Genomic DNA, 16122 nt, shown 5'->3' on the forward strand with positions numbered 1-16122 from the left:
GGTGAGTTCAAATGCTACCACCACGGGTGACGGTACTAAGTGTGGGGACCAATGTGTGGACACGGACCTAGGTGTGAACATTGAAGTGACGGACGTATGTGTGAACATTGAAGTACAACAAGAGTCAAAAAGCTTGTGTACCATGTACTGTAAAATCAAAAACATATTTTAAACTAATAACGCCCAATGGTGAAGTGACAAATGGCGGGTATTAGAGGATGCCACGCATCCGAATCCCATTAGCTGGTGGGACCAGGCCTCAGTACATCTTCGTGTTGAGCAAACAGCTCTTACATTGTTTGTAGCGAAAGCGAATTGCCTGCATTCCTGAAGAACTCCACTGCCTGTCACAGAGGAAGCTCTTTGTCAAGCAATTACCCCTCTGCCTCTGAGCAGACGCCTCTGCTTCCGCCTTCCAAATGGGCTGGTGGGTTCGTGCCTTCCTTACGAAATTCGACATTGTTGGCGGGTAAGCACAGCAGATCTTCTTCTTTTCTAAGCTTGCTGGGATGTTGTTGAAGATGGGTACCTAGGCAAGCAGATCTTCTTCTTTTAGAAGCTTGCTGCACTGTTGAAGATAGGTACCTAGTTCTGTAGAGAATGTTAATGTGTGTGTGTGCGCGCGCGTGCGCACCATTCTTCTCATTGCATGTGTGAATCTTCAGTAGTGCAGCGAAACTCAGACTGTCATATGGGGGCCGGAAGCATAGGGAGTGAGTCAACATCTGAGTTTGGGATGCTGTAGTAAAAAAAAAGAAAAGAGATGCAGAGTTTTAAAATAGTTAATTGATGGTTCACAGTCACGAGATGTCTTGCATGAGTTTGAGGCATGGAGAACGTGCAAATTCGGAAGAGCAGCAAACATTTGAAGTGGACTAACATATTTTGTGTGTGCAGCTTATGTGTGTGTGCACTCTCATGTGTTGAGGGTGTATAAAACTAGCTAGATATTTAGTGAGCAGGAGAGTCTTATTATTACTTCTATCCTCTTTTGCCATCATCTCTGTTGATTTTTTTTTTCCCTTGTGATTATTCTCTCTTCTATCCTCTTTTGCTATCATCTCTGTTGATTTTTTTTTTTCCTTGTGATTATTCTCTCTTCTCTCTGAGGGACGCCCAGTCACTTTTTGTGTTTTCTTCACAAGGAGGGGCCTTAATACATAGCTTCTCTCAACTTCTTTTTTTTTTTCCCGAGAAAAAGATCCTTCTATTAGTTAATGAAAACTGCCCATAGGGCTACAACCACCTCTGCAAGAGAGGGCTACAACAAGCATGATGGGGAGACTCTCCCAATGAAAAAACATCATATATACAATGAGGCTAAATCAAGAGATGAGAGGAGGGAAGAGCCACACAGGTGGACAGTAGTGGCATCTGAGCACCCCCTGGACTATGGTGTAGAAAGGCCCAGGGCGCCAGAGTCGGAGGAAAGCCTCGCGGCGCTCCCGCATGCGGTCGGAGCTGCCCTGTAGTCCCTCAAGCTGTCCTCTGAGAGTAGGGATCAGCTCTAGCCAAAAGTCATGAACAGTCTCTGCTGGTGGCACAGGGCGAGCCTCAAAGATGCGGAACCAGCGGGCCCGTCAGATGAACCAAAGTGTCAGGTCACTGATAAGCTCCCAACACTCCTCTCTCTCACTGCACCACTCCTGTGGAGTAAGCTGACAGTGACAGTCCCAAAGACAGTGACGCTGACTCTCCACCAAATGGTCACAAGCTGCACATGTGGCAGAGAGACCACTATGCACCAGCCAACTTTTTACTGCTGTGGCTCTATGTGCGACCAACCACTGAAACAAGGTGACTCGCCTCGGCTGTCTGGAGTCCCACAACCTCTCCCAAAAGTCTGCCAAGAACTTGACTGTGAGACCCTCCTCCTGCCAATGACATGCTGTAGCGGGGAGGGCCTCTCTCTGTGCTGCTAGTATATGACATCCCAGTTGAACAGTGTACTGAAAGAAAGGGACTCCTGGGTGGTCTGCAGAAGAGAAGGGGTCCCTCCATAGCCACTCACCAGGATCCCACTGTACTCGTGCCAGCGGACAACACTCCCAAGCCCATAGCCTCTAGTGTCCTGTCTCAAGAACTGCTGGGTCAGGGTCTATGATGAAGGTCCTCCCACAGATGCCCACTACTTGGATCCTCTGAAAACAGCACTCTGCTACCTGCGGGGCCTCTACTGCAACTCGCTGTAGTCGTCCCCCACCCTGAAGCTCGAAGAACAGGGTTGAGACAGACTCTGAGCAGGCCTTGACTGAAATGAGAACCTCCAGTCGTGTGAAGGCTCCCATCCATCGAGGTGCTACTGGCTCGAGAGGCGTGAGCCACTCAGCTGGAACTGACTCTGTGATGTCCTGACACATGCTCTGCACCCCTCTCATGCCCTGTAGCTGGAAACCCTGCACCTCCTTTGACAAACCTTTGAACTCTAGCCAGTCACCTAGAGAGCGCGCTGGACCTGTTGCCATGGGACCCCAAGAAACATGAGGCCGACTACCAACCAAGTGGCCTCTCTGAGTGCTAACCATGGGGTTCCAGACGAGGGGCTGCCGTAGGCGCTCCTCCATGCACGTCGGCTGTCTCTGCTCCAGGCCACGCTGTAAGAGCTCCCAAGATCGAAGCAAACTCACAGCGAAGCGGTCCTCCAGTCTCTTGCTCAAACCAACTCGGCGCAACTTTGTAAAGATCCATCTGGTTGAAGGTTGCCAAGGGCCTCGTGACTGAGGCACCCTGGCACGAAGCCTGTGCAGCAAGAACTCCTTCCAGGGCTCCTCTCCTGGAAGAAGTCCTCTGACTACGAACTTCCCAAGAAGGGCTCTGCTTTGCTGTGCTGGATCAATGATCCCAAGCCCTCCCTGAGAACAAGGAAGTGTGATGACCGACCAAGCCACCTTGGCTCGGGCAATCTGAGTGTCACGACCTGACCAAAGGAAGTTCCCGATCAGCCTCTCTACCTGGCTGATACAACAACTCGAGAAGATCCAGCAAGAAGTGATGTACCACATAGTCTCCAACAACACCTGGTTGGCAACTACTACTCTACCCGCCAGCGAAAGTCGTGCTGAGCTCCAATGTAAGAGCTTTCTCGTGATGGACAGGAGAAGAGAAGCAATCTGCTGCTCGGGGGACAAGTCCAAACCAACCTGACAACCCAAGTACCGAACTGCAGTCCCTGGGGGAATCCACCTGAAACCCTCGCTTGGCATCCAATCTGGCACAGGAGCACTACCAACCGAGAAAGCCACTGTCTTTCTCCAGTTGATCAGTGCGCCCGATGCACAACAGAAGGTCTCCAAAGCCTTGCTCACATCTGTGTAGATTGGCCTCCTGACCCTCTAAGTACAGGGCTGAGTCATCGGCAAACTCAGCGTCCAGTAGCTCATCTCCCCGAATAGGGAGTGCTAAGCCCCGTAGACCAACCTGCTGTGACACCAAAAATCTGCTCATCGCCTCCGCATAGAACAGAAAGAGAAAGGGGGCAAGAGGACAACCTTGTCTGACCGAGCGTGTGAGCATGAAGCGCTCACCTCTACCTCCTGCCAAAAGCACCTGACTGCGAGCCTGTCCGTACAAGGCTGACACCCCTCTGATTCAAGCATCTGAGAAGCCCATCCTGCGTAGAGTGCCCTCAAGAAAGTCCCAGTCAACTTTGTCGTATGCCTTCTCAAAATCGAGAAGAAGAATCACAAGGTCCTCCCCACGGAGCCGTGCCAGGGCAGAAGCCTCCCAGAAAGTGAAGATGTTGTCAAGGATACTGCGTTCCTTGACAAAACCTGTTTGGGTCCCATGTATAAGGCTCTCCAAAAGTGGCTGAATCCTCAAACTCAGAGCCTTGGCAAGAATTTTGTAGGCTGAGTTGAGGATGGTGATGGGGTGCCACTGTCGAATCTCATCCAAGGAGCCACCCTCCTTTGGGATGAGGTAGATCAGGCCCTCACTCATGCTATTAGGCATCACTCCTGTGTGCAAAATGTATTGAAAGGCACTACAAAGATCTGGGCCAAGCAGGTCCCAGTACTCCAAGAAAAAGCTGGGAGTCAGCCCATCCTCACCTGGACAGCTACCACGAGGGAGGGCCCTAAGAGCCGTGTGCAGCTTCTCAAGCTGAAGTGGCATCTCTAGCCTCTGGCGCATCTCCTCTGTCACAAGACAAGGCATCTGTCCCCAAACCTGCTCCCTACATGCATCCTGCTGCTCTGTCTGGGGCTCAGCTAACAGTAACTCACGGTAAAAGTCAGTAGCAACTGCACGCATATCCGCGGGCTCACAAGCAACTGACCCATCGGGTCTCCTCAAATGATTGACCTTGGCATGCGAGTGCCGAGGTCCCACTGTCTCAAAAAAGCCCCATTCACTCTGTCACCCACCTGAGTCCACTGAGATGCCTGTCGGTGGAAGGCAAACTCACGACGCCTCTCCTCTGTGCTAGCAAGCTCCTGTCGAGCCTGTTGTAACTGCTCCTCCAACCATGGACTGTCTGGATGCTGCTCCTGCATCCTCTGTAGTGAAGCAATGCCTCGTCTGAGACGCTGCTGCTCCTCTCTCGCTGCAGCCCGGCGAGCCAGAGACTCCCGAAGAAAAAAGTGGCTCAGCTGATCTAGGCCTAAGGCCACTCTGTCTGCAGGTAGAACCTGGTTGTCCATGCCCTCTGTCCAGAGAGCCTCAACCCTCTCTCTGAGTGCTGAGTCCAACAAGACCCGCTCTGGGATGCGAAGCATCGTGCTCCCACTCCTTTGTCTGTCTGCCACTGTGAGGATCACTAGTGCATGGTCCGAGAAGGATGTCCCTGCCAGGATGCCCACTGATCCCCCCAAGTCATTGAAGTGGTCACTAGTGTAGAAGCGATCTATCAGTGATAGATTCACTCCTTCCACTCTCCGGTCCGATCTAGAGAAGGCAAGACTGTCTGGAGGCCTCACAAAGCCAGAGTGCTGCCATGTATCCGAGACCCTCAAAGTCATACACAACCTCTCCCAAGCTGCTAACTCGACGCCATGCATAGTAGCATGGCTGCCTCCAATCCTGTCAGAAGGGTCCTCCAACATGTTGAAGTCCCCTCCTACACACCAATGGTCGGCCTGCGGCAAGGACTCAACAATCTGTGACCAAAACTCTGCACGAGCACTCGCCACATTGGGCGCATAGATGTTTAGGAAGCCCACAAGACGACCCTGAACCTGCATAGTAAGCCACTGAGCCCTGCCTGACACAATAATCCCTTTGCCCACAATGGCCTGCTGCAATGAATCCGCAATAGTCATACATACCCCACCCTGGATGCCTCCAGGTCCAAAAGCAGTTGACCAAAAGGTATCATATCGTCCACGCAAAATCTGACCACATCGCCGAATGCGGCTCTCACACAGATGGTGCTCCTGAAGCATAAGGAGATCAATCTCTCCTCCCACAAGGCAACGCTGAAGCTCCTGACGCAATCGGCCCCGCTGTCGCTGAAACTGGGGCCCACCTAGTCCCTGCACGTTCCATGAGATGATCCTCACGGTGAGCGAGAGAGAACAGATGCTGTCGCAGCAGCAAGACGTGCTATCTTCGAGGCTGGCTTGGATGAGGAGTAATCCGCATCCGAGCGTCCTCTAGATAGGCGAGACTGCAGTGAGTGCCTAGCCCAAGCCCAAGCTGAACGAGCCGTGCGTAAAGCAACCTCCTCTGTCCAAGAGTCCTCATGAATGTATACATAGCAAGGCAAACACTGCGTATCAGCAAAAAAGTACACCACAATGTGCCTACATCCTGCTGAGTCTGGGGGTGTCACCGCAAACTTGGCCAGTGGCCACAAAGTCTGCAGCAAATCTGTAACTCCAAGTTCTCCCATGTGGTGAGAGAACTCGAGAACCTGTGTATGCAACCATCCCAACACTGAGTCGAGGGACCACTCTGTCTCGACCCTACCACAGAGGGGGAAGGAGAAACCAACTGCTGAGTCCAAGGCCTCTGTCCCCCTAGCGGCGAGGAACAAAGCATGGACCCTGAAGCAGGCTGCCTCGTAGTCTGCTGCGGAATCGCCGAGAAAGCGAGTGTACCCGTAGTCGAAGAAATCCCAGCAGCGTCGAAGGTCAACGCTCGTCAGACCGCGAGGGATAGCTGCAAGGGAAGATGTCTGAATCTGCAGAGGGGGCCGCAAGAAGGGCTGACCCTCTCTCGCTAGGCGACTCGTGGCAAAGGCGCTGCCAAGAGATCTCCTAGCCGCCGGCGAGGGACCAGTCTCCTGAGTCGACTGTGGAGCTGGAGCAGGAGGGGGGGGAGGAGCTGGGGGGGCGGAGGGGAAGAGGGGCGGGGTGGGGCGACAGAGGTAGAGGGGCGAGGTGGGGGTGGACGAGAGCCGAGGGCGGGGGGGGGAGGATGAGGAGGAGGGGAACTCTGAAGGAGGGGCGGCTGGCGAGGGTGAAGTGGAGGTGGAGGCTGGCGTAGGGGGCTCCTCCTGCTCAAGAGGACCAAAGCGGTTCCCCGTGGGAACCCACTGCTGCTGAGTAGGCACCTGAGGCCCACTCTGAGTGCCAGGCTGTCGCTGTGGCCCCTGGCGTCGACGGCCACGGGCCTGCTGCCACCCCTCCTCCGCTGGAGCCCCAGGCTCGGAGGGTGGCTCTGAATCTGTGCACTGTGCCGCTGGCTCTGGCTGCAGCCCAGCCTTTGCAGGCTGGGGCTGAGGCTGAGGTGCAGGTCGTGGCCTCCTACGTGGACAGGCCTTCGCTAGGTGGCCCATCTGTCTGCAAATGAAGCACTGGTTCGGGAGGCCCGAGTACTCCAAACTCTATCAAAACCAACCCCCACTCACCCGAGGCAGAAGGATGACCTTCGGGAGTGTGTGGGTATCTCTGACCAAAACTCGAACTGAGGGGAAGCCAGCCTCCTTGGTAGCTACTGATGCTGCCGTACGAGGTGTCTCCAGGACAGTCCCGATGGCGGAGCCAATCCTGGAAAGAAGTGGTAGGTACTCCCTCCGTAAACCCGGAAAGCAGACTGAGATGGGGATGTCTGCCTCCTCTACTAGCACATCCGAAGTTGGGTCAAAACCATGTTTCCACTGTCGAAAGTGGGCGCGTGATGTTCGGATGGCCAGTGGACTCATAGCTATGACCTTGGAAGCCATCTCGGAGGTCTCGAACTCGATCTGGTAGTACCCCCGTCCGAGAATCTGGACATCCAAGATCTTGCCCACCTCTGCGAGAAGGCGGGCCTTGAGAAGGTCGCGCAGCTCTCCTTTGCTAGGTCGGGTGCCGAGAATCTTGCAGATGACCGACGTCGCCAGCAAGCGCTCTACCTCAGCGGCTAGGCTCGCTTGCTCTGCCGGTGAAAGAGCAAGTCGAATGGTGGGCTCAGCGGGGTTGGGCGAGGGGGCTTCGGGCGAGTCCCTCTGTGGCAGAGCTGGAGCCTCCATCTGTGTCTACTGCTGTGTCGGAAAGGAGGAAAGAGAGATAACGCTGTCAACGACCTTGACGAGCACTGTCCCAGGAGGGGGGTACTGCCAATGCCAGCTGAAGGAAATCTTCGGGGAGGAAGGCGAAAAAACGAAACAAAGGCGGATGCGCGGGGGGGGGGGGGGTGGGGGGGGGGCGCAATGCGGATAAGGCAGTGGCAACGGGGTAGCGGGCTGAGCGGGAGAGGCAGCGGGCGTGATGGGCGAGTGGCGGGCGGGGTAGTGGGCTGAGCGGCAGAGGCAGCAGGCGGGCTGGGCAAAGGCGGGCGGGGAAACGGGCTGAGCGGCAAGGGCAGCAGGCGGGGCTGGGTGGTGCAGCGGGCAGCGGGAGAGGTGGGGGGGGCGCGCTGAGGGGTTGCGAGCACAGGGGCGCTCTGAGGGGCAGCGGGTGAGGCGGGGGGCTGAGAGGCACAGGGCGCGCGAGGGCAGGGGGGGAAGGCAGTGATGGCGAGAGAGGGGGGGGGGGGGCGTGACAGCAGTAACGAGCTCGTGCTATTCCTCACATATGCATGTTACCCCTCTCAACTTCTTCTGTATAATCTTGTTAATAACCTCCCAAAGCGAGCAAGAGCACGCATGCCGTTGCGCTCGAACATGATGCATCTGAAGTGTTGCTTTAACAATGCATGAAATATGCATTGTCCACAAGACAAGACATCATAGGATCATGGCTTGTTTCAGATGAGGGTTTTACACAGTATTTTTGAAGCCCCTGTTTTCGATTAGTCGCTTTTATTGTTTGAATAAGTGGACCTTTTTTAAGCTTCATGCTTCTGTGCTATATGACACCTTTCATAAATGAGCTGCAGCTTAACTAAAGATTCTGTGTTCTTTGCATTGGCTCCTCATATTCTCATCTTTGGCTTGTGTACTTACAATCTTCTCCCAGTTTTTCTCTCATTGAAAATTGTTTAATTTGTGCAACTTGATTAGCATCTGTGAATGTATGATTGTTAAGAGAGGAAGAGAGCCTTTCTTGGAGAGAAGAAGATGAGTACTCACAAAAAGCTCTGGGAGGAATCAGGATGTCTCTCTTTGTGAGCCACCTCCAAGAATATGACAAAGCATGTTTCTCTTATTGCTCTCTATAAAGTGAACACTACAACTTTGCAGAAGGCATTGGTGTTTGATTGTTTGTGCAGGTTAATAATTTAGTAGAACTTTGGATGACAGGGGCTAGATCTTGGGCTGCAGTTTAAAATCATGTAATACATCTAAGCAAGGGTTTGATTTTTTTTTTTTGGGCCCAACTCCTTTGTCTGGTCTCCCCTTTGTTAGATGGTTAATCCGTCAACATGGGTTGCTTGTGATTTCTGAATGTGACTATCTTGCGAAGTTGAGATTACATCAGGGTTACCTAAATTTCGACATGTTGTGGGTGTAAGAACCATTTCCTCCCCAGAACAAGGTGCAAGTCAAAAAGAAAACGCGGGTGCTAGGGAGAGAGAAAAGGAAGCCCGTGCGAGGAAGCAAGAGTGTTTTACTGTGTATGAAATCAAGTTGTGTGAAGGAAAGTGTGGGCTTTGGGTGCTCATTGACTCTTTGGAGGCTTCACCGTTGGTGGGGAAATCTTGAGAATTGTAACCGCCATTATGCACTTTGAAGCTCTTATTTCACTTATCATACCATAAAGCAAGGATGCTGAAGGACATGTGTATTTTGAGAAAAAGTATCCATTTTTAACACCTTTGGCTCTCACAACACACACAAACTAATCATTCCCACCTATCATACTGTGGCACCCAAAAAGCATTAAAAGAAGAGAGGACTTGTCAGATTGTGACAAGGGTCGAGTTTTTCCTTTTATGTTGATGATGCTTTATGAAGGGTCCTAAAGTTGCATGAGAGAAATTGAAACAAAGACCAAGATGCTGAGTTTTTTTGTCATTTGCGCTAGAATTCTTATAGCTTGGAAGCTTAGTGAAGTTGCTGCTGTGTTTGTCAGAGTTTTATTCTTGTTTTTTGTTTTGTCTATTTATGCAAAGAACTTTCTTGAAAAATATACTCTGGAGACGTATACAACGAGAACCCATGCATATACTATTTTTAGAAAAAAAACTGATTTTTTTAAAAGCCTCAAAAGCGTGGATCCTGTCAAATTTAAAAGGCCGTTTTGTGGCTTTTTACTCTTTTTAGAAAATCATAAATTTTTGATTTTGCATTTTTTTGGGGGAATTTGTCTACTCAAATGTTTCTCTATGTGATAGGACCTCAATGATATTCTATATTCATGGTTTCTTGAAAAATAGTCCTTCTCAAGGCTAATTTTATAAAATGAGGTGCCAAGCCACCATGGAATCTGTATGTGCTTAAGGTGTGCTGTCAAGCGAACCCATATTAGTTCTTACTAGGGGATTGACCATGTGGTTTGTGTTGTTTACAGGCCTATTGTGATGCTGCTCTATCCATTGTAAGTGGTGGGGCAATCTATTTCGTGCTAAAAAGATCTTTCACTTGTGTAAGGCCCTGTTTTCAATATCTTTTATTGCTATTCATCAATATAGTCTGCAGGTATGCATCAATCAAGGCAATAGAAAGCCCTTCAAAGCTGGATGACCAGCAGTGGCTGACTTACTGGATTCTATACTCTTTTGTAACCCTAGTGGAGTTGTCTTTTTGGCAGCTATTTCACTGGTAAAGAAAATTTTATATTTGTGTAAAGCTTTTCTTTGGGGATTCACTTTCGCTTTGCTGCTAAATTTTTTAATGGGACAATTACTGAAATGCCCTTGACATTTGTTGAATTTCCGATAATACCCCTCAAATTAAATAAATTCCAAATTACCTTTGTACCAGTTATGGATGGATTTTATTCCAATTTTTGCATAGTTAATTTCCTTTTATAATGGATTTCTATCTTTAGTTGCCTTAGACATAAAATTTGCCACTGAGCTCACAAACAGACGCATTTGTATGATGAAACATTTCATCTTGTGAGCCCATGGTACCATCTAAAATCCTAGTTCGATCATCTTCTATTGAGAGAAAACTAGTCTTCCAATGAAGAGCTGCAAAAAATTATCTTTGGAGATGTTTGTGAGATTGGCAAGGGATATTTTCGGAATTTTGGAAAAAAATAAGGGCACTTCAGGGATTTTTGGCAAAATATTACAGGTAGGTACCTAGGGAATTTTTGGAAGTTAAGGAATATTTTGGGAATTTCCACAAATTTCAGGGGTATTTTGGTAATTTTCCCTTCTTTAAGCTTTCAAAAGTACTTTTGAAACATAACTAAGCTGCTAAACCAGATTGTTAATCTGATTTTGAAAAGTTGCCCGACTGTTCTCTTTATTTCTTTGCTTTAACAGGATCCCTCTCTGGGGCAAAATTAAGTTTTTTGCAGTGTGCTGGTTGGTGTTGCCACAATTCAATGGCGCTGCATATGTCTATGAATATTTTGTCAGAAAGAAGCTCTTCAGACAGGGTAGTGGGGATGTTCTTGTGTCGCAGCGGTTAGAGCGAATGATGAGCCCGAGCGCTCAATCGTCAGTGAAACAATTTATTGATAGCAATGGACAGGATGCGTTTGACAAGGTCATTGCAGCGGTAAGTTCTCTTATCAAACTGATACTGTTGCAATCTCAAAGAATGTTGATGTTATGCAGGTGTGTTAAAAGATGTGAAGCTCTCTCAATGTGCTGTTTAATGTTGTCACTTTTGTCATTTGGGTGTCAGGCTACAAACGAAGCGCGCAAATATAAGGCATCACCAACAAAGAATAGGCATAATGGCTGCTGAGGTACAAACTTCAAAGAAAGGTTCATGACTTAAACGTTAGTGGGTGTAAAGGTGTAACTTCGGCTTATATTGGAGTAGGTTAAACACCTTGTGTCTGGGAGAATCAAACCAATTACAAGCTGGAGAACAAGCTGCTGCTGGACAGCAGAAGTTTAGTTTCTGATGTATAGAGAACAAATAAAGAGTAGTGTATTTGGATGGCCAGTGGTCACTTGAGGGGCTACATTCTGTGAACACCTTCATATGGGCTCCGGCTTGTCTTACTGAACTAGTTTTACCAGACAAGGGCCTTTGTCTCTTGGCATTCATTGCAACCATGTGGCCCTCTATAGAGCAAGCACCTCTTGTATGTATATGTGTGCCCCTAGTTGAGAAGCTCCTCAATCCATGTAGATCAAAATGTGTAGTGTCACCAAATTCTGATTTGTGTTTTCTTTTGGTTGATTTATTTTGGGCATTAGTTGTGGGATGTGGACTTGTTATTGGTGACTATTGGCGACTGCTTAATCAGACTATTTTGCTCGATCTCAAGGCAACGATTTTCCAATGGGTTTTGTGTTTGCCATTGCCCGAGGTGGCGGCCTATGTTATAGAGAAGCAGGCAAATGTAATGAAACTGATTCTGACAACGGCAATGACAATGTCAGTGATATCATTAGAAGAGTCACGAGTGAGCTTCAAAACGCAGAGAGTTATACAGAAATTTTCAGCATTTCAGACCGACCTCAATTTTGCTTTAAACATGCCATCAATAGGCATAAAACTGTGGCCCACGAGGACAAGTAAGGAAAAAGTTAGTAGCTTAGTCTGGATTCAGACGACTCACTTCGACGCCAGTTCTGGCATGGTATGACACCATGACTTTTCCACGTGGAGGATAAAAGACCATTTTAGGAAAAAAGAAATAATGTGCAAGATCGAAAAAGTTGAGATTAAAATTGAGCAAACACGAGTCTTTATTAAAGCATGAGCCCAGAGGTAGTTTTTCGCATATTTGGCATGTGATATATACTTGCCACACATCTTTTGTACTATGATTTACAAAGATTGTCTAATTTTAACCAGAATCAACGTCCAATGGTTTCTGCAATGTTTTAAAGCAATGGCTCAAAAAAATTTTGCATTATAAGGAGCTTGTTTTTATGGCCTTAAACGGTAAGGCGTTAGTGTTTGGTTGGTTTTTTGGCCTGCCCGAAGGGCAAAGGCCTCAGAGTCGACTTCCCTTTTTGGCTGGCGAAAAATACAAGTTTATTTTTTTGGGAGCAAAAACTTTGATTGGTAGATATAGGTTAGTGGGCAATCAATGTGGCACGAAAGCAGTCGAGAATATGATGAACTCTGTCAAGTAAATGATGAAGTGTCGTGATCTAGTCCAAAGCTTGCGGTTCTGGAGAGATGATGTTTGAAAGCGTTTTCCAAATTTAAATGGGCTGCGGTTGAGGCGACCAAGCAGGTGGACGACCCTCAACACTAAAGGGCACGGATGGGGAGAGATGGGAGCGGCGGTGGAGGTCGAAAGTGGGAATCTCGAGACGCCTTGGGTTTGGGGAAAAAGGAAAGTAAACGTTGACTCATGAACCCCTCAGGCGTGGCTCCGGGATTTGACCCCGCGACCTCATGCGTTCAAGGCAATTGTGCTATCCACCTCACCCGCGTGACGTTTGTGAAATATGTTTTGAGTTTACAAATACATAAATAAGTAAACATGGGTCTGGCTGTCCAAGTTTACTTATTTATGTCCTAATTTACGTGTAAGTGAAATCGTGCGCCTCTCGAGGCGCCTTGGGTTTGGGGAAAAAGGAAAGTAAATGATGACTCACGAGCCCCTCAAGCGCGGCTCCGGGATTTGACCCCGCGACCTCATGCGTGCAAGGCAATTGTGCTATCCACCTCATCCGCGTGACGTTTGTGAAATATGTTTAAGTTTACAAATACATAAATAAGTAAACGTGGGTCTGGCTGTCCAAGTTTACTTATTTATGTCCTACCTTGCCTGTAAGTGAAATCGTATGCCCCACAACGTCTCTGCTTTTGTATCCCGAGTTCTCTGCCGTCGATCCCACCTCTCTTACTTCGTTAATTAATCCGTGCCCTTTAGTGCTGAGGGTGGACGACCTGGTGAACTCGATGGCAAGGGCTGGAGGTCAGGGTAGTGCTCAAAGGGGAATGGAGGACGATGGTGCAGAGCCGGGTGGTTGGGTGTCACGTGAAACATCCAGCCTTGTGTGTCCGTGGGCAAACTACAGCATGACCATGATAGGATTCAGTCAGTGAAGTCAGTCTAGAATAGGAAATGATCTGGCATTTTTGTGAGTCTGTTTGCAGACCGTGCATGCCCAGGCACTTAGATTAGATGCATATCCTCTAGTTGCACACAACATGATCATCATATTTCCATCATGAGCATTTTTACAGTGCATAGACCTATTTTCCCTATTTTTGACATTTTTCACTTATTATTTTTAAGTGACTTTTGTTGGGATCTGGGTAGGGCAATTTGACCAAGTGAATATATAAGCAAACCTAGCGCTAGCACTTTCCGGCAGAAGAGGCAGCAGGAGCACCTTGCTCAACAGGCACCTTCTCAGCAAGACCCCCCACATCTGCAGAGCTAGCGTTTTTGCATCTGCAAGGACCTAGCGTTTCCATCCACAGACAGCATGGCATTTTGTGCATTGCAGACCAGCCCCGGCAGCAGCAAGACAGATCAAGAAGCCTAGCGTTTTGCATTTGCAGGACAACCGGCAGCAGTAGGACAATTTTTCAGTCCTATCATTTTTGTAGATCTTTGCGACGGAATCCCCACAAGCATCAGCGTTTTCAGTTTTCAGCGGTCAGACTCCACAGTAGAACCCTCGAACCTCGCAGATCTCACCTGTCCGCAGCAGTTCCTCGTCGCATGGTCAAATTCCGCAAGGTTTACAGATTCAGCCCGAAAAATGCAGATTTCAGCATCTGCGTTTTCAGCGCGTCGTCGTCGTATCGTTGCCATCGACATAGTCACCGACATAGAGTCAGAATTCAGTAGATAAAGATTTGCAGATTTCAGCCATTAGCATTTTCAGATTTCAGCCCGTCTCATCGTCGTCGACATCGTCGGCAAGTCCAAGCATTGTAGAGATTTGTGCAATTATAAGCGCCATAGAGAGTGGGCCCTTCGGAGGAGGGTTTTGACAACATTCTGGTGTCGTATTTTTCTCCCTCTATCTCTCAGTCTCAGCACCTTCATTCACAGTGTTCATCCACTTTGTTTGTGTCCATTGCACTCTCTCACTAAAGGAACGGAAGGCTCTCCCTTCCGTAAGTAAAGGAACCCTTGAGCACATTTCGGAGCACTCATCTTGAGCAAAGTTCAACATTCACTTCCGCTGTACCTTACATTGGTATCAAAGCTTTGGCAGTGTTCTATATCACTCGAGGAAAGAACCACATAATTTTTTGTGCTTGTTGCGGTCGCACGTAACCCAAGTCCTCTTGGGCGTGTCGATTCCTAATCGTGTTTTTGAAGAGTGACAGGAAACCCAAGAAAGAAGGGCTTGTCCAGCCTCCCCTTGTGCGTCTTTTCACTCACTAAGAGCGGACCATGCACTTAGCGGCCGGCCAATCGACATGAGGTGGGAAAAAGAAACCTTGGTGTGAGCGCAAGGCCGCCAAGGGGTGCGCCCGCGGAAAAGAGCAGAACTCGGGTGAAGAGAAGATCCTTCTCTAACACAGATTGCAAGCTACAGAAGAATCTCAAGAACCTCAAGAACCTCAAGACCCTCAAGAACTCAAGAACCTCAAGAACCCAAGCACCCAAGACCCACAAGAACCCAAGTTCCTCGTGAACTTAAGAACCCAAGACTTCAGTGGATGGTCATCACTTGAAGCGAAATGGATACTTTGCTTGGAGGTGATGAGCATGAGAGAGGCGAAGAAGAATTTTCCCCACCAGGAGGTTTTTCCGACCCTTTCCCTTCCCCATCTACGCAAAGGATTGCACTAACTCCTATGGAGGAGTTGAAGCAGTTGCTTATGGAAAGAAAGTTAGAACGCGAAGAAAGAAAAGAAGAAAGAGAAGCAAAAAGAAAGGCCTACGAAGAAAGAAGGACAGCCATAGATCGTGAATACGAAGAAAGAGTGGCAGCCATAGAGCGTGAAGCACGATTGGAAGTGAAACGAACGAGGAGAAAGGATCTCCCGGCTACACAGACCGCCTACAGATACGCGTCGGACGAACCACCCGACCATAGTCACCATCCGGCAGCTCCCCCGTGCTGGGGCCAGCGTCCGAGGACGTAGGCGTGCACCTGTAAGACCGAGCGTCCCATACCACCCGGCCTCACCTCCTCGAGGTGACCTCGCGCACTCCTAGCCTCGCGGGCTAACCACTGGCACTCTGCCAGTGGGGGTCAATAACTGTAAATGAGGCCTTGGCCTCCCTTTTATAATAATGGCCGGCCACACTGGCCGGGTTCACACTACGTCCGCCCGGACATTGGACGCCCATCCCGACGGCATCTGGGCTAGATTCCCTCTCATGTGAGCGGGACATAACATACTTCCCCCCTTAAGAACCATTGATGTCCTCATCAATGAAGTGGGGATACTGAGCCTTCAAAGCTCTAACAGGTTCCCAAGTAGCAAATCTTTCAGATTGACCCTTCCACTTAATTAAGTACTTGTCATAAGCCTTTTGGCGCGAATGACGGGTACGATGATCTAAAACTGCTTTTGGTTCTCGAGGAATATACTCAGCTTGCATATCTTGCCATACATTTTCCTCGATAGGCACAACAACGTCGGTTTCGCCCAATTTCACTTTAAGGCGGCTGACATGAAACACTGGATGTACATTAACATCCGAAGGAAGAGCCAGCTTGTAGGCAACTTGGCCAATCTTCTTTGTGATCAAGAACGGACCACAATATCTAGCTGAAAGCTTATAATGCTTTCCTGTTCGCATAGTCTTG

General features: G+C 49.0%; 1 protein-coding gene across 2 annotated transcripts; it reads left to right on the forward strand.

Annotated features, from left to right (window-relative positions):
• The first annotated feature begins 245 nt into the window (after nt 1-245).
• LOC147446022 (HVA22-like protein e) lies at nt 246-11639 on the forward strand. Of its 2 annotated transcripts, XM_086525346.1 has the most exons (7): nt 246-469; nt 9816-9842; nt 9944-10066; nt 10741-10884; nt 10952-10978; nt 11108-11171; nt 11249-11639. In XM_086525346.1, exons 1-7 carry the CDS (start codon nt 420-422, stop codon nt 11324-11326), a joined length of 513 nt encoding a protein of 170 aa, XP_086381472.1. In that variant the 5' UTR covers nt 246-419; the 3' UTR covers nt 11327-11639. The 2 variants fall into 2 exon arrangements, with proteins under 2 accessions (XP_086381472.1, XP_086381471.1); XM_086525345.1 differs by lacking the exon at nt 246-469 and adding an exon at nt 8597-8637 and having other exon boundaries at nt 10741-10978; nt 11108-11639.
• The last annotated feature ends 4483 nt before the right edge of the window (nt 11640-16122 follow it).

This window comes from Adiantum capillus-veneris, chromosome 12, assembly GCF_014529385.1.
Source record: "Adiantum capillus-veneris isolate H3 chromosome 12, ASM1452938v2, whole genome shotgun sequence".
In the NCBI taxonomy this organism is placed as follows: Eukaryota; Viridiplantae; Streptophyta; class Polypodiopsida; order Polypodiales; family Pteridaceae; genus Adiantum; species Adiantum capillus-veneris.